Source organism: Ambystoma mexicanum, chromosome 5p (assembly GCF_040938575.1).
Source record: "Ambystoma mexicanum isolate Mex_15411 chromosome 5p, UKY_AmexF1_1, whole genome shotgun sequence".
Taxonomy (NCBI): domain Eukaryota; kingdom Metazoa; phylum Chordata; class Amphibia; order Caudata; family Ambystomatidae; genus Ambystoma; species Ambystoma mexicanum.
In genome coordinates this window covers 459,557,044-459,584,018 of record NC_090930.1, presented here as the reverse complement: position 1 = coordinate 459,584,018, position 26,975 = coordinate 459,557,044, and the positions used below count along the sequence as shown (strand labels likewise).

The window sequence follows — 26,975 nt, the reverse complement described above, 5'->3', positions numbered from 1 at the left end:
AAACATGCTCAGGAAAATAGATCGGTATTCAAGGCATACTGGAAAAAGGTCTGTGATTTACACCCCCTTAGATCCGATGGCAGAGCATTCCAGAGTTTAGGTGCTATACAGTGGAAAGCAATTTGGCCAGTCACAGTTAATTTCAGGGATCACTGCGGGGTGTACTCAAGCATGTACACCAGACTTACTGGCACCAATTTGTGGATTGTGATCAGACAGCCCCAACCCACTTTCTGGGTCCACACACAAATGGCATGCACTTGCCCACAAAGTCAACACGTTTCCTGGGCCATATTAGGGATTTCCTGATCTGGGAGGGCAGGAAGAAGGCCAAACAACACTATGGCCAAAGAACAAGTGAAAAAGCTCATGACAAGGCCATCTTTGGACACTAGTCACTGTTAGTAGCCAAACGGGGTAAACGTGAATGTGCATACTAAACATATAGCAACAAATAGTAAAAATGTATCTGCTAGCACCATCTTGTCTTAAGGCACATTTAAAAGTAACCAATTAACCAAAAATCCCACAGTGAAACGGATAGGGTGATACAAAAGTAACCCCATTGCACGGATTTCAAAGATGCTGTGTTCAATGTTAAAAAGTAATCAAAGAAGGTAAAAAGTAAAAGACAAAAGGGAAACATAGTATCCCAGTACTGACAGTCTGAAGGACTAGTCAGTTTCCCCATGACAACATTAGCAATAAGGCCATGGAAGTGAAGCTGAAGGCCTCACTTCTCTGTAAAGAGTCAGGACAGGTAAAAAACAAAGGCAAAATGTTTAGGCGGTCAATAGAACATGGAGGAAAAATTGCCTTAAAGAGCTATCTTTCCTAACATAAGTAGCAGAAATAATGTGTTTCCAGGATTAACATAGTAAACACTACGTCAGAGATAGACCGGTTTATAATGATAGTATCGAATGCAAAAGCATAGAATGCAAAAGCCTAAAAAAAATGTATTGAAAAAACTACATGGACGGCGGTAAAATGGGGGTGTCCCCCAACCCCTGTTTTTTTTACCCGTTAAAACCAATTATAATAAAAAAAAACCTTTACTTACGAAAAAAATGCATTTTTTCGAGGCTTTTGCATTCAATGCTTTTGCATTCGATGCATTGTGTTCGATGGAATCAACAGATAGCAGATAGACCAATTAATTTCTTAACAGGCTTGAAACCCCACCAATTAGCTTGGGGGATGGGGAGTTGCTTTAATAGTCCAAGCTGTGAACACTTGTTGTAGTCAAGACCCCTGTCAAGGTTTAGATATGTTTATTTTTGTCTGTCCTATAAGGACTGGAGATTTCTCTCGAGCAGGGCTACCCGCTATTTGACTATGGATGGATTATTGAAGGAGAACTATTATTTAACTGCGCACCTGTAGGTTTGCTACTACTTGAAAAACAACTTGATGAAATGTTTAAAACTGTGTACATTCAATTTTAGTGTTTCATAAGGAAATGAAGCACAAACTGTTGATATGAAATTAAAGAAGGGATTAAGTTATATCTGCTGGTCGAACAACCTATATTTTGATTTTTATTGCAAGTGAAACAGACTTAAGTTGATTTTTTCTCTTTTACATTTAACAGTATATATCCCATGCAGCATTGCATTCTTGTTAACTTTAGTTGTCCCGAATTCATGTGTTCATGCGGCACTATTGATTAGTAAAGCTCCGGTAAAGAGAACATCTCCACACCCCATTAATATTCCAACTACATCAATGAATCAAAATAAGTAGAGCTGCTGAGTTTACCTAAGAAAATGTGCGTTGTTTTGAAACTCCAAACATAATACTAAATGCAAACATTATATTGGCAATTCAGGCCAAACTATCGTCTTGTTTTTGTAAGCTAATTTGAAAGAAGATTCTTACAGTGATTTATCTGTATCTGCATCAACTGTAAAGTGCAACTTCAAAATAAGCAGATAGCCACAAAGGTCCTTGAACTGTGACATTGGAATGCATTATGGTACAGAGAAAGAATGTGTGTCGAGTCTGTGAGGCTTTGGAACTTAAGAATAGATTGCAAACTCATGCTTTCATCAAATGAAACTACATTTAAAGAGATAATACTGCCAAACTCATAATGACGCCCCAGTTTGTAAATCTGAAAGAACTATTGGTGTGATTAAAAGCAACTCATGCAAAATGTATGTAGACATTTATTTATTTATTTATTGTGCATTTGTAAGGCGCTTAAACATCAAGTAAATTGTGTTTCAAAGCGCCCCAAATAACAATATGAAGGTCTGCAATGATCATTGCATGAGAGTATCAATTTATCCAAAAATAGTTGTTCTGGTAGTGCACAGTGCTGATTCAGTGGCTAAACTCTCTGATCCAACTTCTGGTAGTGTCTTTCTGCTCAACAATTTTCTACATCTTGAACATTCTTCAGAATGATCAGCGACTATGCTTATCTGAGATCAGGCTTTGTTTCCTTGAGTACTTTACACCGAATCCTAGGGTTTCGGTAAACATGACATACACGAGGAAACCAAAAAAGATGAGGTTTTATCCTTGCTTTTCAGGTATCTTTCGTAAACTTGGCAAATTTGGATTCTGACATACAAAACCTCCTAAATGTTGTTGGGGGGGGGGGCTAGGAAAGTAAGTGGAAAGGCTTTGCTGTCTGGGTTTTCTTGGGCATGCCTTCAACATGCTCAGGCTCACCATGACACTGGTTCCTGGTCCCAAAGAAAACACAAATAATTCGGTAACCATGGCATTACTGAGTAAACCCCCCCAAACAAATCAAAGCTGTTTTGGTCACTTTTCAGGGAGCTGTTGCAAGAAAATAGGCAAATTCGAATTAATGACATATAACCTCTCCCGAACATTGTTGGGGGGCAAGGTAAGTAAGCAGAAGGGATTTTCCAGCTGTATTTTCTTGGTAGGGCTTTAACATGTCCAGGCTTACCATTGCACTGTAGAAGACTCAAATGTCGGACCAACATGCTGTGGGTCCTTAAGCAATCTGCTCAGAAACACAAGCCTAGGGTTTGGTCAAGTGAAATGCATTCAATTATTTAAACAAAAGAAAGAATCTCCATTTATGGAAGCAACCAGTTGCTTCAAAATATGATCTATTACCCTCCCACCAAAAAGCACCCAGATGTTCCTCCCTCTGGACAATAGCGATAACACATCTTAATAAAAAGAGGACTGGCTGCTCTTAATGAAAGGAAACAGACGTTTGCCCCAGGACAGAGCGAATGAAGCATGTGAGATATGAAGTCCCTTGGCTTTGAAGACCCAGCAGATTGGCCTACAAAGAGTAGACATTTTATTTTGAAATCAGTCAACCCAAGAGCAGCCAAAGGTGAGAGAGAGACTTACGCCCTGCCCTGCTTTGAAATGCAATACTGAATTAGGTTTGGCATGCAACACTGTGTCCTGTTTTAAGCTGTAGGAAACATGCTGGAAATGTCTTCCTCTTCTTGTATCAGTGTGTTATTTTCCCAAAGCTAAATGCCTGTTAACTGCAATCTACCTAAGTGCTATTGTATGTACTCACTCACTCCTTTGGGGGAAGGTGGAGAATATGATGTCAGTTTACTTTTGTGCTCGCTGATTTCTTCATGTTATATTATGTTGAGGTTTCATTATAATGTTCTTTGAAGCGCATTTGAAGCAGACAAAAAACTGCAGGCAGCAACCCTCTAAACACACAAAAACAACAGGCAGTAGACCTGGAAATATAATCTGTTACCTGGACCATAAACCCCTGTTTTGATCCAAAATTTGCATGATGCCCTTTATTAACAGTACAAGGTAACTGTAGCCCACGGTGAAAAGGCTAGTCAAAGGCTGGGATATCTAATGTAACACTGATAAGCGCCCATCCTCAGCATAAGAGGATTCCTGCCTCACACACCAATATAACTATTACCTTAAAGGACCTTGTAGGGCTCAGGAACCCCAAGGAAGGCTAGACTGGGATTCTGATTTTAAGGAAGCTGTGGTTGAAATCCCACTCTCAGTAAAATGTGCCCCTATTTCCTTCCTGTTTTCCCATTCATAGATCCTGGCCAATCATGGCCGTTCAGGGCTTAGGGGGGTAAGTAGAGGGGATTTCCATGCTGCACTTTCTGGGCATTGTTTTCACATGCCTTGGCTCGGAAGTCTGTCCATAGACACGTGTTGGGTCCTTAAGCACTTTACAATCAAGCCTAGGGTTTTGGTAAGCATGAAATAAATGAGGAAACCAAAAAAGGTGTTTTTTTGCTTGCTGTTCAGGAAGCTTTTGCAAATTTGGCAAATTTGCATTTTTGACATACAACCCCTCCAAAATGTTGCTGGGCACCTAACGAAGTAAGTGGAAGAGCTTTGTCGTCTGTGTTTTCTTGGTCATGGCTTCAACATGCTCAAGCTCACCATTCAGCAAGTAAATTCCAGAAATCTCCCCCTCACCCCCACCAGCGCAGCAAACACCTCCTCTTCAGCTATGCCTCCTCTTGGCAATTTGTCCCATAGTATACAGTTGAGTCCCTTGCCAGATTCAGTCCAATTGTACACATACCTATTACATATTTTCCTTCTCAGGCCTTCCTGTGCATCTTACCTATCCCTTGCCCTCATCTGAACTAACTACCCAACCTTTCTTCTCCCTACCACTGCTGAATGTTACATCATACTCCTCCTTTGGCTCTGAAAGGCAAAGCACTTCAACGCCATGAACTATGGCAGGAGGTGCTATACAAATGCAAGATAATATAACGCAACATAACATGTGCCATCTCCAGGCACTACCAGCGTATTCCACTCGGGAGAACATCTTTTTGTCTTTTATTCTGCACTTAAGAGCAGCTTTAATTCGGGTCCCCATCAAGCATGTCCACTGCTGTTGAATTTTGGATGTTGCTTACATTCTGAGCCTTCTTGACTAAACTCATTTCTGCAATACCTTCATAGAATTGTATGGTCTGCCAAAATCCTACTAAAAACATGGCAGCCCATTCTAGCCCTTAATTCAGTAGCAGGCAGAGTAGAACTTCTTAACATTTTCTTTCCATAGATTTCAATTGACTGTTTATATGCAATGACCAATGGAATGTTTATTCGATATATCTATTTTCACTTTAAATCATGAGTTGCAATTCATTTCTACATGGTTTCAATGGCATCTTACCTTTTATGTGGGCCTTCATTTGTTTAATGTCCCAATTGCCTTGGACCTTTATTTCTTGCATATCCCAGCAAAGAGTTTTGATTTATCTGTGTGTGTGTTGTTTGCATTAACAGGGAGGGATGTTGTCAAAGTTTCTGTACAGAACATGAAGTACATACCTTCTCTATTGATCTATACCCACAGTGACTTCTTCACTGTTAATGTTTAGATGGTTTTGTTATTTTTGCAGCTAAAACCATTTTTGTTTCTTAAAACTGGCAGGTTTATTCAAGGACTATATATTTCTAAATGGAGATGGTAATTCCAAAGGATCCACATCAGACAAATTATTGCTAGGTAGACATTTTCCTAAAGCAAGAGAAAGTTCAACTCTATAATCCAGGTGCTCATACTTTCTCATACTAGGGCCAACAGACCTGCTACAAGACCCTTCTGTTCAACCACCGGACATGATTACTTAACTTTACACTAAGGGGTTTTGGCATACACGAGCTATTATCCCCTTTCAGAAATTACAGCTTTTATAAGCATTTACCTTTTATTTCTCAAACTCACCTGACACAGGTCTCCATCACTTGTAGCAATGGTTGTGACGACACATATGGGGATGGGGAGGAGGCAGAAAGCAATAATGGACCAACCCATCGCTGTTCCCCAGGTCGGGTATTCAGTGGATCCGTATTTGGGTGTTTTAAACGTGACCAGAGACCAGAGTAAAATTATCTGTTGAAAATGTAAGAACTATCAATAACTGTAGACAGTACATAACACATTTCAGAATGTATGTTAAGCAAATATGTTCTCTTTCATAGAGGACAATTTCATTTTGCAGAACATAAAGAAAAGAGTGTTACAAATTAATCAATAGTTGACATTTGCACAGTTGGCCCAGATAATGTAAACGTGACCATGTGACAAATTGACTTCTGCTCTGCATGAGCACAAGGATGAGTACAGGCTAAAGCGCCCACCTAGCCCTCACACTTCGACAAACCAAAACCCAAACCCAATTATAACAGTAAAACAGGCATACTTAAGAGATATACCTCCCTTGCTTTTTGTGGTAATGTGGGCCAAGGGAAGGCAATACTCTCAATAGGGGTGTGATTGTGGTTCAGTTGCAACCTAAACAAAGTATAGCTATAACAGTCCAAAATAAAGGAATGCCCAATCACGGTTCTATACAAATATATTCTTTATTTAAACACATCGTACACAATAACTAACTAGAAAACACTGACAAAACCCACCCCTGTATAAAGATCACAGAATATGCAAGATAGGAAATTACAGCACTCTAGGTAATGAGACGGGAGAAAAAGCATTAAAAAGTCACATTGTTCAAAGGATATGTTCTTGAGTTGCAAGAAGGGAATAATGTGACCTGGCCAGTCTTCAGGGCCGAAAAGGACTAGGGAGGAGGGCAGTTATCATCAAATAATATCTTTTTCATTGTCTTGGTGGTTTAGCAACGGCAAATGAGGCTTCTCAGTGCTGCTTGCCAAGGACGTCATTTCACCGAAATGCCAGGGGTAGTGGAAGTGACATCACACAACCTATGATGACATCACAGGAAGTGATGTCATTTGACCTCACCCCAAAGTGACATCACTGGACGAGATGGAACATAACTTTCACCCATCAACAAAACTGTAAGTGGCATCACATAGCATTATTTCTAAGTACACTACGAAAAATATGGTTACGATATCACTGTAAAGTGATATACAGTTTATACAAGAATGGATTGCCATATGTATTGTTCATATCAGTGCGTATAGGACCATATTACCAAATCACTGTGAATGCAAGCAGACGTCCAATGCCAAATGATAATGATGTGTTATTATATAGCACTTACTCTTGAGCGCTTCATATAGAACAAATATACATTCATTATCACCCTAACTGTGTTGGTACTCATTTATCAATCTCAGCAGGATGAAAGGCTGAGTTGACCTTGCTGGGAGTCGAACCTGCAATCTGCAGATCACACACACATTGCTGCAGTCAGCGCTCAACCCACTGAGCTATTTTACGGGCTATAGCTATCATAAAACCAGCCACTCCAAAAGCAAAGAGCCATATGCTGCTGGCCACAGCCCATGAGCCTCAATTAAAAAAAATATATGTCATTTTTTTGCATTATTTTAGGGGTAGCAAGTAATACCACAGGGGTAGGAAGGGAGATTGGCAACCCCTGATTGACGTCCATGCTGCTTGGTGATTTGCATTAGTTTGGAATGCAGCAGTCACGGTAATCCAGCAGTGAGCCGGCCTCTAAGTGGGTCGAACTCGAAGAAGGCTCAAGCAGTGCGGATCATGGTGGTCAGCAGGTTCAGCTTGACTGCTGAGCTTTGATGGCGGACGGGCTGATGACGGGATGCGCAGCAAGGCATTTTGATGTGAATCAAAGCATGCCGTTTTGCATGAACACCAACAGCAGTTTGGTAGTCAACTCGATTGGTGATGAAGAGACTGGTGGTACAAATGGCATTTGGAGCAATACAGTAGCACTTCTCTCTACGAGGCAAGGCAATGATGTGCTTTAGATGGTGGTGTGCAGCGGCAAACTTGTTTGAATGGGAAAAGTATGCTTCAAAATGTGATGTGTGCCAAAGGCAACTCTGGAGAGTCCTTGTGGTTCGAACTGGGTAGAAATAACAGGATTCACATCACACAGCAGTTTCACAACTAAATGGCAGGAATCCTTCCTTTCCTGACTCTCAGGAGCTGTGAGTCCCAACTGCAGAGTCTCAGGGACAGGATGAGTCCTTTTCTGAAGCTCCCAAACATGGATGAGTCTGGCACACACCTTTGAGGGGTCCTTCAACATGGTGAGGACCTGGGCAGCAGTTTAGCTATCGCAGTTGCAGGTATTGATCCAGCAGCAGGTTCACACCAAATGGTCGCTGGGGAGGGTTAGGGGACAGAGATTGTCTCTGCCTTGGAACATCTGTATTAAACTGAAAAATTGCAAGACTTTGGAAAGAACTGCTCTCTCAAAAGTGACAAACATAATTTCTTTCAAGGGTTTAAAGGATAGTTCCGGGACTTTTTTTTTATTGTTCCTATGGTTCGGCCATGTGTTTTTAAGCATAAATCGGTAGATCGTAGAAAACTTTCCTATGGACCTTACCCGACTTTTCGTCCATTAACGCACTCGAAATCAGCCGCCATTTTCTGATAATCCTATCATTTCCCCCCATCGCCCTGGCTCACCTGCTTTTGCGGCACTAAATCAAATCCCCCGCCCCTGAGCCTGACATCAGCAGACGCGTACCGCCCATTTCCCAACGCCAAAGCACGTTTCGTGTCAACAATCGCTGCGCCTCAGCTAATGAAGTGTCACCATGGAAATGGCAGGACGCCTCTTTCCTCAATAAGTATAAACACACCGTTTCACAACACACAGCAGCAGATTTTCGATTCCATTCCTCTCTCTGTGTTACTTTGAGTATTCTGTGACTCGTTTCTGTGCTCTGGTCAGCTACCTTCGCCGCTTCTAGGCCTTGTGTACACCTGTACCATCTCTGTAAATTATTTTACTTTCTTTACCACACAATGGCTACAATAATGCCGTATATGTACGAGCCCGAGTACACCGAGGAGGAACTACTGGAAAGGCAAGCACGCGGAAACGATGGGGATTCGGACGGCAGTTGGGAGGACCAGTCAACGGATGAAGAGCCTGGACCATGTTGCATGGACGGCGTCTCCACCTGGTGCACGTGCAATCGGTGCGAGCTAATGCCAACTGAGGAGGAGAACTGCTGCTGCCGTGAAAATTCCGGGTGCTTGGCCTACATTTCGGAAGGCGAGCCAAGTCCGCAATGCATCACCGAGCTGCCAGAGTTCAGGGAAGCCTGCCTCTCACGGACCGTGTTGAGGATGATGATGGTGCTTATGCACGAACTTCGCGGCACTGTTCGTCCGCGTAATCCGAGTAACGAGTAAGTATACTCTGGTTGTGATGTCAGTGATGCCACTACTATGTCATGGTCGTCTCCCACATATAAAATTACATCTACATATCATTCGAATGCATGTAAATTGGTTCCATATTGTGCATTTTCTAGATAGAATTTTTTTCAAAGCAGAATGACATTTTTTACCTGAATCGACAGTGATAAGAAAGTTTTGTCATTTTAATACAGTTTGCATCTTTCATTTTCACAGGTGGTACAGGCTGGTGGCCTATCGTTGCTTCACTTGGTGGCTTCACGGGAGGCTCGGACACCGCGTTCAGAGAGTAATACCTGCCTGTGCGGTACTTGCCATTAGACAACATTTCCCCAGCGAAAGTGGACAATACCGCGGATTTTCCCTGGATGTGCTGCAACCGGAACTTTACAATGTGTAATGTTTATTATTTATGTTTAATTGAAATTAAGATCTAAAATAAAACCCAACATATATTTTAACAATGGTTGTTTTGATTTTTTAAATGAATCTAGTGTGTCTCCATTGAATAGTCTTCCTGTGCCTTGTCTTGTCACACCACATGTCTCCGGCCCTGGGAGGGTGAGGTATTTATAAACTCACCCCCTGCCTTCCATGTACTAGATCCTGCAGCCTGCCTCTTACATGCAGTTAGATGGCCTCTCCTTGGTGAGGCCCTGCGGCAAACGAGTCTTGTCTGCACGACCACCACCCCAATCCACACCCCCCCGCCCTATCAAAGGCAGTTCGCACCGGGGTACTTGCGCTGGCAAGTGGAGCTGTCAGGGAGCGATAAAGGCCAAGAGGTGCCAAAGACCATGTACACTTCAAAGTGGTCTATAGAGCATGGGTTGTTGTTCCCATGTCTACCTCCAGACCCCGTGTCTCCTGCCAAGCATCCCCCCTCACGCTGGACGCCCCCTGCAATCCACATAAGTGTGTCTCCATTCACAAGTCTTCCTGTGTCTTGTCTGCACGACCACCGCCCCAATCCACCCCCCGCCCTATCAAAGGCAGTTCGCACCGGGGTACTTGTGCTGGCAAGTGGAGCTGTCAGGGAGCGATAAAGGCCAAGAGGTGCCAAAGACCATGTACACTTCAAAGTGGTCTATAGAGCATGGGTTGTTGTTCCCATGTCTACCTCCAGACCCCGTGTCTCCTGCCAAGCATCCCCCCTCACGCTGGACGCCCCCCTGCAATCCACATAAGTGTGTCTCCATTCACGAGTCTTCCTGTGTCTTGTCTGCACGACCACCGCCCCAATCCACCCCCCGCCCTATCAAAGGCAGTTCGCACCGGGGTACTTGTGCTGGCAAGTGGAGCTGTCAGGGAGCGATAAAGGCCAAGAGGTGCCAAAGACCATGTACACTTCAAAGTGGTCTATAGAGCATGGGTTGTTGTTCCCATGTCTACCTCCAGACCCCGTGTCTCCTGCCAAGCATCCCCCCTCACGCTGGACGCCCCCCTGCAAACCGCATAATGCCACGACATATACACGTCATTCATTCACAAACACACCCCTGTTTCGAATTCTTTATAACCCACTTCATATTTCTAATGAGCACTTCTTTGCGCTTTGCTAGTCAACCCGTGAAGGTGCTGGTTATCTGCTCTTCGTAAAAGTGAACTTCCGTGGCCACTTCGAGGAAACTCCTCAGTTTGCAACCTGTGAACTGCTCCCTGTTCTACGACAAGAAACTACTCTGATCCCTGCATCTAACTGTTTGTTCGTCAAGGTAAGGCCATGTACCATAATCATTTTGCGTCCAATTTCTTTTCGTTCAAGACAGTACATGCAAGGAACTAGTCACATGTTCTGAGTTTACATTGGTATTCATAGAGAATTGTTGATCTTTACTTTTCAGAACTTTCCACAATGCCTGCCTGTTCCATTGGCGGTTGCCCTTCGAAGACCCATAATAAATCTGAAGGTACTATAATGCATGTTTTCCCTAAGACAATAGATCAGATAAGAGAATGGGTCCGATATTGCGGATATCCACCGTCTGAACTTGAAAGTAGAGTCCTAGAAGTCTTTGCGGACAAGAGGGGTGATCGATACCGCATCTGCAGCAGGCACTTTACCTCTGACATGTACTCCACATCATTGCTAATAAAGAAGAACACACCGCGAGCGAGGCGAAAATTGCTCTCAACCGCTATTCCCACTCTATTCGTCCACATCCCTCCACTGGTGAGTCAAGTTTACGTATTTATCTCTCGGCCTTGCGGTAGTGTGTAGCATTAGCTAACAATAATTTCCCCATTTATGTATCCACTCAATATGAAGGCGGAAAATTCTCCATCCGTGTCGTTATTGCAGTCATCAGCCACTTCAAGCGCCTATCGGGTAATCTTACTTGGCTATTCTGCCACTGACTTGTTTTAGGCATGTAAATCAATAGTTTTAATTTATCGTGTAATTATTTTACCTAATGGTACACCCTTGTACTCGTCCTCTAGTCTTTGTTTTCAGTTATAATTATTGTTATCCAAAATAATGCAAGTACTGTCTTTCAGGGAGATGCTGAGGAGTCCAACGTATTGACGACTACCGTTGATGTCACTCAGATGCTCGAGGTACGTTTCCGGACAGTTCCATCGATGGAGATCATCAGATCTTGCATTCTTGTAGCGTGATTGTTACACACAATGTTTCTTTCGTTTTTAGCCATTGATATGTCCTTCTGTCGTCGCCCTCCTATGTGTCTTCTTTTTTCAATATTGTGTTCATTACTAATGAAAGTCCTATGTTTCAGGGAGTCGATGGAGCATTAGTCCAAGAAGAAGGGGGAGCATGCAGTTACGGGTCGGCGCAACAGCTTGCAGAAGTGTGCACCGCAGTTACATCGTCCCTTGATGTTCTTATGCATTTCGAGGTATGGATACTGACAGTTCGATCAAGCGAAATCATATGACGTGATTACATCCGCTATACTTCCTTCTTTATTAACGCAAGTACTATGTTTCAGGGAGATGACGGACCTTCTTCTACAAGAACATCACCCCTAGTAGTTGATGCAGATCTCTGGGTGGTGACACTTCCAACGATCGAGCAAATCGAATCATATTTACATATCCATTATTTATTTTAGACAACTGATCATTTTTGCAGGTCTATTTAGATGAGCCGTTGACGCCTGCACAAAGTTTCTGTTCTTTTTATCAAAATAGAAAACCATACTAATGCAATTACTGTGTTTCAGGGAGTTACTGAAGCATCATCTTCAATAATATCATCAATGGAAGTCTATGAGGAGCACAAGGTATGGATCTTGACAGTTCCATCTAACTAGATCAACTATGCGTGAATAATTGTCGTTTGAATGTTCTACACAAAGCGTTCATTCGTGTTTTGCTATTGAGATGTACGTGGGTATTGGTCCCCAAGTACATTTTGTGTTTTCGATATTATTATACATACTAATGAAAGTTCTATGTTTCAGGGAGTCGATGGAGCGTCAGTGCGTGACGGATGTGCTTATCATGAAAATATAGTCGTTGCAGCGCAAGAGGAAGTGGAGACATGCACACACGAGTCGGAGCAACAGCGTCCTGATGTTGAAGTTCGAGGCAAGAAAGTTTCAAAGAAAAGAAAGCAAAAGAAGGTTAGTGTCCTGGTCACTATATTATGTTGTTTTTCACTGTTAATAGTTCAATACTGTAAGTTGTGTTTAAACTGAACATCCCTTTTCCAATCTGTCCTCTAGTTGTGAGTGGGTGTACGAACTAGATCTACACAGACAGTGAAGCGAACGAGAGATGTTGCTTGTCAAACCTTTTGGCAGGGACTTGAGACTGGAGATGCATCGTGCCAATGGGAAGAATATGAAGTGATTGACAACGGAGCTATACCACCACCAGCCATTGATAGTGAATGTCCTCCTGGTAGTTCGGATGCAGTCGGAGATCAGTTCACAGAATCCACACCCGCAAAAACTAAGACCGCAAGAAAGTTGAAGAAATTGTCTTATTCACCCATCGCCGGAGAAGGAACAGATGTTGCAATGGAAGAGAATGAAGTGGACTACAATGAAACACCATCAATATCACTGAACATAGCGGAAGACGATATCAGAGATTCTACCTTTCATGTGAGTGACATGTCCTCAACGTTACAGGCCGAACCAGCTGGGATGCAGAGTGACAGTATAAGGAAAGAGGCCAAATTCATTGTATTCGATAGTTGTTTGATTGATATTATTATTCGGTTGAAATGTGGGCATTCGGTAGGTGGGGAAGTATGTGGGGAGCCATTGATTAATGTGACTCGTGCAATTCGAGGCACTAACCTTAAAATACATGCCACCTGTACAAAATATCATCCTTTCTCATGGTCTGCACAACCCATGCTGGGACAACTGCCAGCAGGCAATCTACTTTGTGCAGCGGCTGCACTTTTTAGTGGTTCAAGTTTTAAAAAGTTAGAGTCTTTCTTTCAGTTTGTGGGAATCCATTTCATTGCGAAAACTCAGTTCTACAAATACCAAACCGATTATCTATTTCCAGCCATTAGCGAAGCTTGGAGAATGGAAAAAATGTCTATTGAAAGTACATTCGCGGGCAAACGGTTCAGGCTAGCCGGTGATGGACAGTGCGACAGCCCAGGATTTTCAGCCAAGTACTGCACCTACCACTTTCAGGACATGGAAAGTAAGAAAATTGTGAGTTCGGTGGTCGTGCAGGTGTCACAAAGTACATCCTCAGTGGCCATGGAGAAAGTTGGCTTTGTAGCATCATTGCAAGAACTACAATCGCTGGGAATGGTGATCGACCTGATAGCCACGGACAGACACGTTTCAATTGCCAAGACAATGAGAGAAGAGTACAAAAATATAAATCACCAATTTGACGTTTGGCATCTTGCAAAAACAATCAATAAAAAAATGTCGGCTGCAGGTAAAAAAAAAGAAATGCAAGGTATTTCACAGTGGTCCAAGTCAATCAGCAACCATCTTTGGTGGAGCTCAAAAACATGTGGAGGGTCGTTGGAAATTCTACTGGAAAAATGGGGGTCAGTAATGCTACACTGTACCAACGTTCACCGTTGGAACACAAACCAACATTTCCACAATTGTGAACATGGCCATTTGTCCACAGAGGAGGCACGGAAGAAGAAGTGGTTGATTCCTTCATCACCCACTCACAAAGCCATTGAAAAGATTGTATTTGATAAAACTATAACAAGAGATTTGAGGGGACTCACGGAATTCTGCCACACAGGAGATTTGGAGGTGTTCCACAATATGTGCCTAAAGTACAGGCCAAAACGATTGCATTTTGGCATGGAGGGCATGATAAATCGGACTCTTCTAGCGGTCTTGGCACATAACCATAATGTTGGCCGTCAACAAAGTAGGACGACCGGAACTTTAGGGACGCTTCGCTACAATAAGGCCTTCACTAAAAGAAGTAAACAATGGGTGATCAAACCAGTGTTTGAGGATATGCAATATGAGTTTATTGAGAGACTTATTGTTGATGTCCTAGATAGGCACATAAATGGAGTTGTGAACGAACCTGTGCAGGGGACAACTGCATTGCCACCCAACATTGCCTCTGTTCCATGTCCACCTAAAGAAGAGCTCATTGAGAAATACACATCACGGTTTAAATGATTGTAATTTGATTGTCTGTTCTCTCGAGTCTCCTCATGTCGCAGGCCCATTGAATATGTGTATCTATGTAATGTGTAAATAAAAGTGATTGCTCAGTGTACATGCAATGTGTCTATCCAACCTTGTTCATTTGCGCATTAAATCAAACCAAACAGTATTATAAATCATTTTTCAAAAAATATAGAATGTCTCCGTATTTATGGTTCTCTGGGGCTGCAAAGCACGCAGACAAAATGCAAAGATGGAGTGTAAATTTCAAGTCCTGTGAGATGGCCTTACACTGAATGTAGCTAACTAGGAATGTGTGCTCGTTCAAAGTGAAGGTCAGCTGCTTTGATTTTTTGCTTGGGTGCCGGAATGGCCCACGACTCAGTACAAGGTTCTATTGTTATTTGACCTTGACAGGCCGGGACCATCCCGAAAGACTTCTTTTTGGGGGTGTGGGGCAATAACGTAAGAAACGATAATGAATATAATTTCAGAAACGAAAGCCATTTCATGTTCGTTAATTAGAAGAAATAACGTCGGCATAGAAGGAGTGGTATTTCGGGGCTGCCCTACGCACAGACACAATGGAAAATGCAAATATAATGTAAATAACTCTTTAGATGAGTTTATACCGCAATTTAATTACTATACAGTAGCTTTAAAGACGGGTTAAGTTGTACTTGTTCGTACTATGTGGCATATTGTTTTGTACCGCGCACTATCTTGAGGAGAACCATCTCCTTTTACGGAAGCACCTCAAAACCTTCCTCTTTGCTTCTGCTTTCTCTCTCCCTCTCCCCTGCTACAACTGGTCCACTGTCTGCGACCTCGGTCCTGGGCCCTTCCACTCTCCACCTGCACTGCCTCCCTGTCAACCCCTGCACTGGGGGACTGTCTCAGTATCCTACAGCCCCCCCTTGACGTATAATACCCAGTTGCACTGTCCTAGCTATGAAATAATTTCCCGACCTAATATATAAAATGAATAATTTTAATAAAGATCTGATGGTTAGACTAATTTCATTTTTTATGTTTTTCAAACAGGTACATCATCCATTATTGTCTGTGTCACGAGTACCAGACACCGGCGGATGGGTTTTTCAACCGCCAGTTGCTTCTCCGCGTTAACAACGTTACCACCCTGACCATTTAATGGGACGATCGCCAAGTACAAGTATGCCCTTACGCGGTACTAACGGCTAGATGCAACATACAGACCGTTGTGGTGGCCTAGTGCCTCATTGTTGGAACAGCCATGCGATTATCAGTGCGACCGAAGAGCTTATTTTATTGTAGACCAACACCCTGTGTACTGCACACGAACATCGCTTGCCTCAAGACGAACTATTTTGGATCGAGAGCAAATAAAAATGCAAATCGCTGAATATTCTCAAAACATTTGATGTCAAATAAATGTACTTTGCCAAATGTACAATCTTGCCGTTTGCTTTTAAACCACAGTTTCATATTCCGAATTGTGGCGCTGTATTGTGAGATGATCTAAGACCCTGTGTACAGCAAAGGAACATTGTGTGCCTCAAAACGAACTTTTTGGAACGTGAGCAAATAAAAATGCAAATCGCTGAATATTCTCAGAACATTTGATGTCAAATAAATGTACTTTACCAAATTTACAATCTTGCGGTTTAATTTAAAAGTACAGTTTCATATTCCCAATTGTGGCGCGCTGTGTTGTGTGAGCTCATCTGTGTTGATTTCCTGGTTCTGTGTGGAGTCGCGTAGAAGACGCCTGGGCGCTTTTGCCTACGCAGCTCAGTCACGTCACGGATAGAGGCGGGGAATATGAATGTTTTGATCAAGTCTGTTTCAGGGGCGGGGGATTTGATTTAGTGCCGCAAAAGCAGGTGAGCCAGGGCGATGGGGGGAAATGATAGGATTATCAGAAAATGGCGGCTGATTTCGAGTACGTTAATGGACGAAAAGTCGGGTAAGGTCCATAGCAAAGTTTTCTACGATCTACCGATTTATGCTTAAAAACACATGGCCGAACCATAGGAACAATAAAAAAAAAGTCCCGGAACTATCCTTTAAGTCCAACTGATGATTCAAAGAAGTGGTAGGAAACTACGTCTTTTAAAATAAAAATACCTCATGTGATTGGGCTAAAGTTAGCCTGATTTAGGGGTCCAATCCCTATTCTTGGAACAAGTTAACCTTGCCTTCAGACATCACACTGTAAGTGTTTTGTGCTACAAGAAGTGGTGGGGACAGGAAAGACAAATAGAACCATAGAGAAATAAGATGGTAGAGCCTTCCTTCAGCTGTAAAGAGCCCCCCTCTCTACACTAAACTCCCCAGATCCTTCTAAATAGAATCAAAGGCTTTTGATATGCAGCACTCTGGTGTGAGGCCTTGAGGCAAAAGACACATTTTGTCTTTTAAGTGATGACATGTAGGTACATTTGCAACTAATGACCTGCTCCTATATAATGCTCTACCTCCATATCTGGGGACCACTGTAAACTATATGGATCCAATGGTCTTTGACTGTCTCAAACAGCACACACTGTGGATGTTAAAGATATATTCCATTAAAAACTAGTATCCCACTGGTACTATTCGATCCTGCTGAAAGAAATTACAAATGTGTCCATTTGCATAACTTAATTAACATTTTGAAATAAAAGACTACCATATTCAAATTTAGCCAATATTAAAGATTGTGCAACTTAAATTGAGCCACCAAGTGTTCCTTAAGAAATTCTGTAGTCAGTACCTGCTATTACACAGACTGGTCTGGGTGGGGAGCACAGCACTCACTGTACTGCACCTAAATCCTACCACTCGTATTACCTTACATAGCATAGCACACTGACATTATCCAGCTGGTAAGGAATTCCAATCAGTGCTGTGTCCCATGTGAAGGTGGTTCCCCATCTGCTGCTCTATCTCAAATGGAGGTATTTTCCCACTTAACAGGTATCTCAAATCTAAGTGTTATGTACTCACTGCTTAGCTCTAATGTAGGATTTTCTTCCCACTTTCCAGGTATCATTCTAAGGGTCTTGTACTCACTGTTGTTTCCCAAATGTAGGCGTTTTCCCACTTAACAGGTATATCAAATCTCAGTGTTTTGTACTCACTGCAGTATCTCAAATTTCGGATTTTATTCCCACTTGCCAGGTATCATTCTAAGTGTCTTGTACTTACTGCTGTATGTTAAATGTAGGTTTTCCCCACTTAACAGGTATCTCAAATCTAAATGTTTTGTACTCACGGTTTGTACTCACTAAATGTTTTGTCCCGGGAGGATAGCTTAGGGGCAGCATGCTCGCCTTGGAAGCAAAACAACACAGAGCAACACAGGTTCGATCCACGGGCCCGCACTTAGAAACCTCTGGGTATTAAGCGTGTTATAAATAACCCATCATAACATATCATATCACTGCTGTGTCTCAAATTTGTGCATTTTCCCACTTAACAGGTATTTCAAATATAGGTGTTTGGTACTCACTGCTGTGTCTCAAATGTGGGTGTTATTTCCACTGGACAGGTATCTCAAATCCAAGAGCTTTCTACTTGCTGCTGTGTCTCAAACTTGGATGTTCTTCCCACTTAGGCTATTGGTGTTTTGTACTTGCTGCTGTATCTCAAATTGGGTCACCTTTACCCACTTGCCGGCTGTCTCAAGTCTGGGTGTTTCTACCTACTCCTGTGCCTCGGATTCTGGCGTTCATTTCCACTTAAGTCTAGTTGCACCCACATCCTCCAACTAGTCCTTTAAACTCCAGGTATTGCTGCCTAGTTGTGCACTCATGATCAGACCTCCTCTACCTGCCCCTTCCCTATGCCAGCGGCACCGTCCATATGTGTGTTAACTCTCAATTAAGGGGCATCCTACACACAAGTTAGATACCACGCCCCACAACGTCCAAATGAGAGCTGCACGCTGGTGAGCCAGTAGGCCTAACGATGCACATTCCACCCAACACCAACCCTCCTTCACACACAGCAAAACCTCCCCAACCTCCATCACATCAAGCTGTCCCTTCCCCTCTCCTCTACATTGTCCAACTGCTCCATTTCTCCCCTGCTTCAACCTCCACTTAGATCTTGCTCGACCCAAACCAGAGACGCACGTTGGAGACCTAGAACTGAACACATTGACCCTCTGAGCATCTTGCACCGGTCACCTCCACAGTCCAGCCAAACCTCTCACTCCAACCCAGCCATACCTCTTTGTGCCTGCACACACATCTCACCTCTCTCGAACAACATTGCCCCTCCCCCAATTCTCACTTTCTTCTCTTAGTGCAGCATGACCAGCCCCCCATGCTCACCCACACCCTTAGGACACCAGAAAGACAAGAAATGGCCTAGGCCCCTGTGACCGCAAGCCCTACTTAGCATCACCTGTGCTCCACCCCAGATCTCTATCCTTGCCCCCCTTGCTATAGTACCCAATCTATCCCTCATGCTCCCAACACAGTTTTAGCACTATTCCCCTACTCCCCTCTCCTGTCTACCTCCACCCCCATACGCTCCTCTGGCCCCGCACCCATCACGCGCCACTACCACGCCCCTGCCATCCCTACTCCTTCAACAACCCCAACTACAACGATCTGGGCAAGCGCATGCCCTCAAGTACAGCCCATTTCTTCAGCAAACACGCCACTTCTTCCTCTGCTACAAGAAACACCTGCCCCCCACTACATCCCACCAAATCTCCTACATTCTCATCAACGCCGGGCCGGTCTCTAAAAACAAATTTAACTTTGTTGATCTTATCTTGGATGGATGAGAACCCAGACATCTATTTCATCACAGAGACCTGGTTTGCTATAGACTATGAATCCATTGCTCACAAGGCCTTCCCCCCTGGCTACAACCTGACTGTTCAGAACTGATCCAGAAAAGGTGGGAGACTAGAAATGCTATACAAACAACACATTTGAGTAAGGACACCTTAGCCAGCACCACAGATTATGAATCCCCACTTGTAAAATGCCAACTCTCACCCTTCACATCCCAGATTTTCCTACTCATTTATAGACCCTGTTCCTAAAAAATAAACTTTACAGACACACTCAGCAATGCTCTGTCAACTACCTTCAACCTAATTCCAACACTCACCATTCTAGGTGACTTCAAAATGTGGTTTGACTCTGCTTGAAACCGAATGACCCACTTTCTCACAGGTAACCTTTTTTCTACCCACCTTCACTGCAGGTCACACCCTTGATGCAGTCTTCAGCTCCACAACCATCATATCCAGTCTGCCTCCATGCCCCCTAACATAGACAGATCACTCAGCAATCTTCTTCTCCACTGGCCCGCTCCCAAGGCCACGCCCGCCCTTCAACTTCCTCCACCCCGCTGACCTCACTCAACAAAACTGCCCCATCAATACTAACAAGGGCCTACAGATCGGAAATCATAAAAAACATAAAAGCATTTCATGGGAACAGAATCTTGAACTCTTGCAACCCAAGATAGGAAGTGCACAGAATCATCTCTGAATTCAAATCGTCAGATAGCACACACCCACCTTCACTTAACTCCCAATCCCTATGCGATGCCTTTTTCAAACATGTTCACAACATCTCTGTCGACAGACACACTACCATCATCTGCAAAATAGCAATAATGCTCCTGCCCGTTCCATGCCCACCTCCAGTTCGTGGTCCCAACTCCCTCCCGATCCAATACTTCATCTCTTTCACCCCAATCTCAAATAATGAGTTCCTCTGACTCCTAACACAATGTTGACTGTCAGGATCTCCTGAGGACCCTTGGCCACCCACTCTCCTCAACAACATCCTAACTTCAACCTAATCAGGTAGTATTGCACGATCAATCCTTAACCAATCCCTCACATTGGGAATCTTCCGGGAAGCCTTCAAGACCTCCTATATCAAACTGCTCCTCAAAAAACCTATGCTCTACCCCCTCATTCCCCAGAACTACCAGCCCATTTCTAACACCAGTTTCATGGCCAACTCATTGACCACACAGCATACAAGCAACTCTGCAATTTCACTGAAGCCAACAACCTTCTTGACCCTGCCCAATTAGCTTCAGGCCCCTCAGAGAACTGAGTCCTCTGTTGAATCCATGTGGGATGACCTAAAAAGAACAGCCGGCATGGAAGGATGTGCTGTACTCATTCTCCTTGAGCTCTGTGCTGCCTTCAACACTATTGACAACTTCATTCTGCTACATCGGTTACACTCACCAGGAATCAAAGACACTGCCCTCACATGGATCTTCTCCTTCAGCTCTAATCATTCCCAAATCTTGCTCCTTCAAATTTTCACCTCTGCATCCCACCCAATGCTGAAAGGGGTCCCACAGGGAGCATCCCTATTCCCCCTCCTCTTCAATATCTATCTCAGCCTACTCTCGCAGTCATCTGTTCCCACAATTTCACCTGCTACAATTGCGTAGCCGGTACCCAGATTATCCTTAAAATCCCAAAATCGCCAGTCTCCACCCGTCCAGATCTGTCATCATGCCTCTCAAATAACAACCACTGGACGACGACCAACCATCTCATCCTCAACTCGGGAAGACATAAATCTTAGTCAGTGGGAAAACCGCACTCCTTGCTGAACCTATCCCCTGTCCTCACTCTCTATGCCCCCACTGCCCGGCAACCTCCACTTCAGTGAAAAACCTTGGATGCACGCTGGAAATGGATTTATCCGTTTCCCACCACATCAACTCCACATCCAGAACCTGTTTCCTCTCCCTACTCATCCTCAGGCATATCTTCCCTTCTCACCTATCCTCAGCAAATCTCTGCCATCCTCACCATCATCCTCTCCCGCTTAGTTTATGCAAACTGCCTTTATCTAGGGGCACCATTGTTCCAAATAAGGTAACTGCAAATAATCCAAAACACTTGTGCCCACAAGCTCATTGGCGCCCTCCCAGAGAACACATCAGCTCCACACTGAGAGTCCTCCACTGACTCCCTGTTGGTTGATGAACTACCTTTAAAGCCATGTGCATTGATCACCAAGTCATGCACAACACAGGCCCAGAATTCCTCCAAGACAAACGTACACACTACCAACCCTCCAGGACACTCAGATCCAGCACAGCCTTTCTCCTGGTTATCCCCAATATAACTACACAAGACTGGGCGAATCCTCCTTCTCTGTCCAATCTCCCACCATCTGGAACTCTCTGCCCCTCCAAATCCGGAGCATTGCCATTCACCTCGAATTCAGAAAGGCCCTCAAAACCTGGCCTTTTCCTTCGGCCTCTTGAAACTCTCCCATTCTATGCTGTGATTGCCCCTCGCACACAAGTACTAAACACCTATTCTTCCAAACCATTGCAGATACCAGCAACATTTGCAATGGCACACCTTGAGAAACCTGCACTCTCTTCTCACCCCCACACAGATGATCATACATCACCCCATATCTCTCTGAGCCATACTCCTATCCCTGCCTGAACCCCTAACTCTATAACCGATACAAACTGCTTACCAAACAATGCTGGTAAAGCTGATGCACCTTAGATGTGTCCACTTAAAGCTGCAGGGACAGAAAGCTCATTCAAACGGACCACTTGGGATAGCAACGGTAGCAGGACCAGTTTGAACTGGTGACAGCTATGGTCGTACACTCAGCTTGAAGCCCCAACCTAATTATCCAGGGACTTACTCAAGTGCACAGAACGTTCAACCCATAAGTGGCACAGGTAGTATGGAGGAAATGTGCCAGTTCAATTGAGGCTACTGGGCACGGAACACACTTTAATAGCTTCAGAGATAAGAATAGAGGGTTCCATATGTTAAAATTGCAACAAAAATGGCCGTGGATGCAAAATACTGTGTCAAAAAGGCTGTGGTTTTGCCTCCGCAATCCATGTAAAGGAAGCGGGGGACACCGCAGCAAACCCCACACCCATTATACCATTTAAGGGAAGCAGGGGACACCCCCGTAACCCTCACAACCCTTAAATGGAATAGTTGGGTATATCTTTACTGGGTCAAACCACAGCATTTTCGACGCAATTTTTTGCACATGCAACATTGTTACTGCACTATTATCACTGCATACCGAATAGAGATGAACTTAATCGAATCTTTCAGTTGGGAAAGGGAATGATACTATTGGTCTTAGCCGTAAGTGACAAAATCTATTAAAATGTAATTTAATTGATTTCCTATTGCACCCAAAGAAGGCCACGAGCCAGGTCCTCCACAAAAGGTAGTATGCTAACCCCACCAAAAGATGCACTTGAATGATCAATCTATCATGCTGAGAGACCTAAGAAAACAACACACAAGGAAAATCTGTACGAGACTAAGGTATGTATAAAACGCACAATGTCTGTGGACACATGCTGCAGGCATGGCTCCCCATCTATCCACTTCAGAATGCAGCTATGACTATGCAAATTTGGTCTAGCAGCTTGCATAGCCGTCCACACTGAAACCCCTGATGTGCCTAAACACCTCTGTCATTACAGCGACAACCTATGTAAACATGTGGTCTACCTGGGCACCCATCGAGTCTTCTGCACTAGCACTCTATCCTGAAACTGCCAGCAGCACCTGCCCATGTGCCTGACCTCTGGGCTGTTTACTGGGGCCCAGGCAGCCCTTCTGAGTCCTAAACTGGCAAAATGCACATACGCATCTTAAAGTTAACTCCTAGAATCTCCCATACATTGACTTCGGTCCCTGAGGGCGTTCCAACCACAAAGCGCATTGAGGCCATATACATGGGGAAATGGCGCTATATAAATGACGACTGCAATACGATGCAAGCATTTGTTGCAAAAGATTGCCTCATTTTGGGGTGAGGGTTCTTGATGGGCAAACAAGCGGATGCTAACAGACATCAATGGTACACCTTGTCTTACTGTTTAGTAAGAAGGATGAAGTTCAACACAAAAAAATATATAAAATTCCACACCTGTCTGGATCTCGGTGTGTTGTATTGTGCGGTGCTTAAAAACCTAGCCTTTTTGTCCCCCTTTTCGAAAAGTCAAATCAGGGTGTGTTGTATTGTGCTGTGCTTGAAAGCGTCGCCTTTTCCCCCTTGTAGGAAAGTCGAATCTGGATGTGATGTGTTGTATTGTGCTGTGCTTGTGAACAGCATTTTTCCCCCTTTTGTAAAATTTGAATCCGTATGTGTTGTATTGTGCTGTGCTCAAATACTTAGCCCACAACTTGGAGCATGCAACTTGGCCGCGTGCGCTTCCTTGCTTCTCTAGCCACGTGCTCTCCCTTGCATAGTAGGTCCCCGCATCCTGTTCTGTTCCCCCCTCCGGCATTTCTCTTCCTTCCTCTCGCATCTTAACCCTTCCCTCTTCGATATATTGTGTACTATTCTCACACTGTCTCGTGCTCCCCTGTTTTTCTGGCATTACTTTGCATTGCCTGCATTATTTTTCTAGGTTTCTGTTGTGCTCTGTGCCTTGTTGACTGTATTGACTTTGTGTTTGTTCTCTAGGTTTCTTGATATTGTGATGCTATCCATGGTTTGTGGCATGACATTGCAATTGCCTGCATTCTTCACTCCTAGGTTCCTTGTTGCCCTCTGTGTTTTGCTTTTGGTCCTGTATTGTATCTATTTTCTTTACTTCCAGGTTCCCTATTGTGCTGTGCGCTTTGCCTTAGTTCTGTACTACATCTGCATTCTCTACTTCTAAGTCCCCTGTTGTGCTCTTTTCTTTCTGATGGTTCTGTTCTGCATCTGATTTGTAGGTCTGCTGTTCTTGTTCTTTGTTGTGCCCACCACATCAGTACTTTCTGCTCCAATTTTCAATGTTATGCATATGTCACTTAGCTCTCTTTCAAGCTCCCTTCAGCCACCTCTGCTTCTTCTCTTATACCAAACTGTCTGGTCGCATTTCAGGAATTGTGTGCTGCCAATGATCTCTGCCTTAATGCCAGTAAGACTGAGATCCTCCTCATTGGGACACTCGCTCCCTCCTTTCCTCTATCTCTATGGGTGCCCACTCTGGATCCTCTTCCTGCTCCTTCCTGTGAGGCTAAGAACCTTGGTGTCATCTTCGGCTCCGCCCTCTCCTTCTCTCCTCTCATCTCTGATGTAAGAAGTCAAACTATCAGCTGCAACTCTGCCGAGGTATTCTTCCTTTTCTCACTTTCCCCCAGAAGCTCACTGTCTCCAGAGTTCTGGTCCTCTCTAGGTTGCACTATTGCAACAACCTCTTTCTAAATCTTCCTGTCTCTACTCTTCAACCTTTACAACTTATCCAGAACAGGACTGAAAGATGTGTCCTTGGCCTCAAGCGCAGGGATCATATCTCTCCAGCTCTGAAATCTCTTCACTGGCTCCCCTTGTCTGCAAGGATCAAGTTCAAGACCCTTTGCATCGTCCACAAGACTTTTTGGGGCCTGGGTCCACTTTACCTCCAACTTTCTCTTCCAAAACATCTTCATTCTGAAGCTCTCTGTGCTCATTTACCTCCAACTCTCTGATGGGCAGAAGCTTCTCCAAGGAGTGAGATGGGGCAGATCTATCTCCTCGGCTGGAGCCTCCCTCTGGAACAGCCTACCTGCCTCTCTCAAACGTGTAATGTGTAATAGGTTATTTATAACATGCTAAATACCCAGAGGTTTCTGAACACGGACCCGGGGATCGAACATGTGTTGCTCTACCTTGTCTTGCTTCCAAGGCGAGCACATTGCCACTGAGCTATCCTCTCAAGACAGACTTGAGCAGAACCACCTCTGGTTCCAGAAGCAACTCAAGACCTTGCTTTTTGCTTCCGCTTTCTCTCTTCCCTGTCCCTTGCTTATGCACCTGACTGTTCTGCGCACTGGTCACCTGGTGACCCTCGGAACATTGGCCCAGGCTATTGCATGTCCATTCGTGCTCGCACTGCCTCCGGGCTGCCCAGCACTTAAGGGTCTGCATCTGTAACCCTAGAGTCCCTTCTCTCTGCACTTATGAGCCACCCACTGGCTGCACTTGTGAGTTAACTGCACTTCCCCCTTCCCCCTGGCACTTCTCCCTTTCCCTCTTCTCCGCACGTGCATGATCTGAATGACACAAGGCCTATTAAGATCATTATGTTGGTCCCTGTTTGTTTCCACCTCCTTGTCTTATTATACCTAGAAACTCTTGTGTACAGGTGCATTATTAATGCTGCATCATGTCATATCATATCACCAATGGTAGGGGGTGTCTGCCAGAAATGCAAATTTGCAATGTTCAGAACTCCTGCAAGAAATAGCTACATTTTCATCCTTTATGGATCAGATGTTTCATTATACAGGCAGCTATCTAGGCTTGATTGTTTATGCAAAATGTTTAAGGACAAAGAGCAATGTCTTTGCCTCAGCAGTGGCCAAGCCTTTCAATCTTCCAGAGTGTCATTGCGAGTCTGGCATGTTGAAACTATCCTAAAAAAAACAGGCAGTCAGAGCCCTTCTGCTTACCCCTAGGCAGATGAATTGTCAGATTCTGTAGACAGAACACCAGGAAGAAAATATGGGCATTTTAAATGAAGGTGGGTTGTAAACTATGGGTGCTCTGGGAGTAAAGTCCCAGACTGGACTTCCTGCAGGCCATTTATGGGGATGGTTATAGTGGTGTGTGAGGAAGGACTTCTCTTATGCTGAGGGTCAGCTCTTATGGGAGTTAATCTGCATAATCCAGATTTTATATAACCCTCTCGACTTGGACTCCAGTTACCATGTCCTGTTAATAGAGGGCAGCGTGTGCACCTTAGGATAAAATGAGGGTGCAGAATCTGATACTCGAAGGGGCTTTGACAGACAGTTACGCAAAATGGCATAATTAATATTATGACAGAATATGTAGTGACTAGCAAAAAGACAGTGAAATTAATATGAGAGAATTCAATTAGAGTGTATAATTAGAGTGTGTAGGTATATTGTATTTGTATATATATATATATATTCAGTAAAAAAAACTTTGTAAAAGGGACGTTATGGTTAAGTTGCACTACTAAAAACCTATGAAATTCAGTGAAAATAACGTTGTTTAAGAGACGTTATGGTTCCAACTAAAACCGAAAACATCCTGAAATTCGCCAGTTATGGTAAGCTAAGCAACCATAACTCACGCGACCACCGTGCACTGCTAAGACTAACACCCAGGACATCAAAGATGACATCACAAATGTAATTGATGACATCACTGATGACATCACATGTCTGGCTCCCTCTTTTTTCCTTTACTGACATATCTAGGCCAGTAACAGTCAGGAACTAAACATTCGAAAAGTACTATATTTGTAGTCATTCACTTGGGGTTCACTCATATGAAACATATAAATGGGGGAAACACAGACTTGGAAGACAGCAATGC

The 26,975-nt window shown here is 43.8% G+C and overlaps 1 protein-coding gene across 1 annotated transcript in view; it reads right to left on the bottom strand.

Annotated features, from left to right (window-relative positions):
• The window catches only part of LOC138481016 (sodium- and chloride-dependent neutral and basic amino acid transporter B(0+)-like), an 839,328-nt gene that overhangs the window by 16,168 nt on the left and 796,185 nt on the right, over positions 1–26,975 (bottom strand). The window contains exon 13 of the mRNA XM_069612864.1: positions 5,696–5,863. Within this exon, the coding sequence (XP_069468965.1) occupies positions 5,696–5,863 (168 nt within the window). The remainder of the gene's footprint in view (positions 1–5,695; positions 5,864–26,975) is intronic.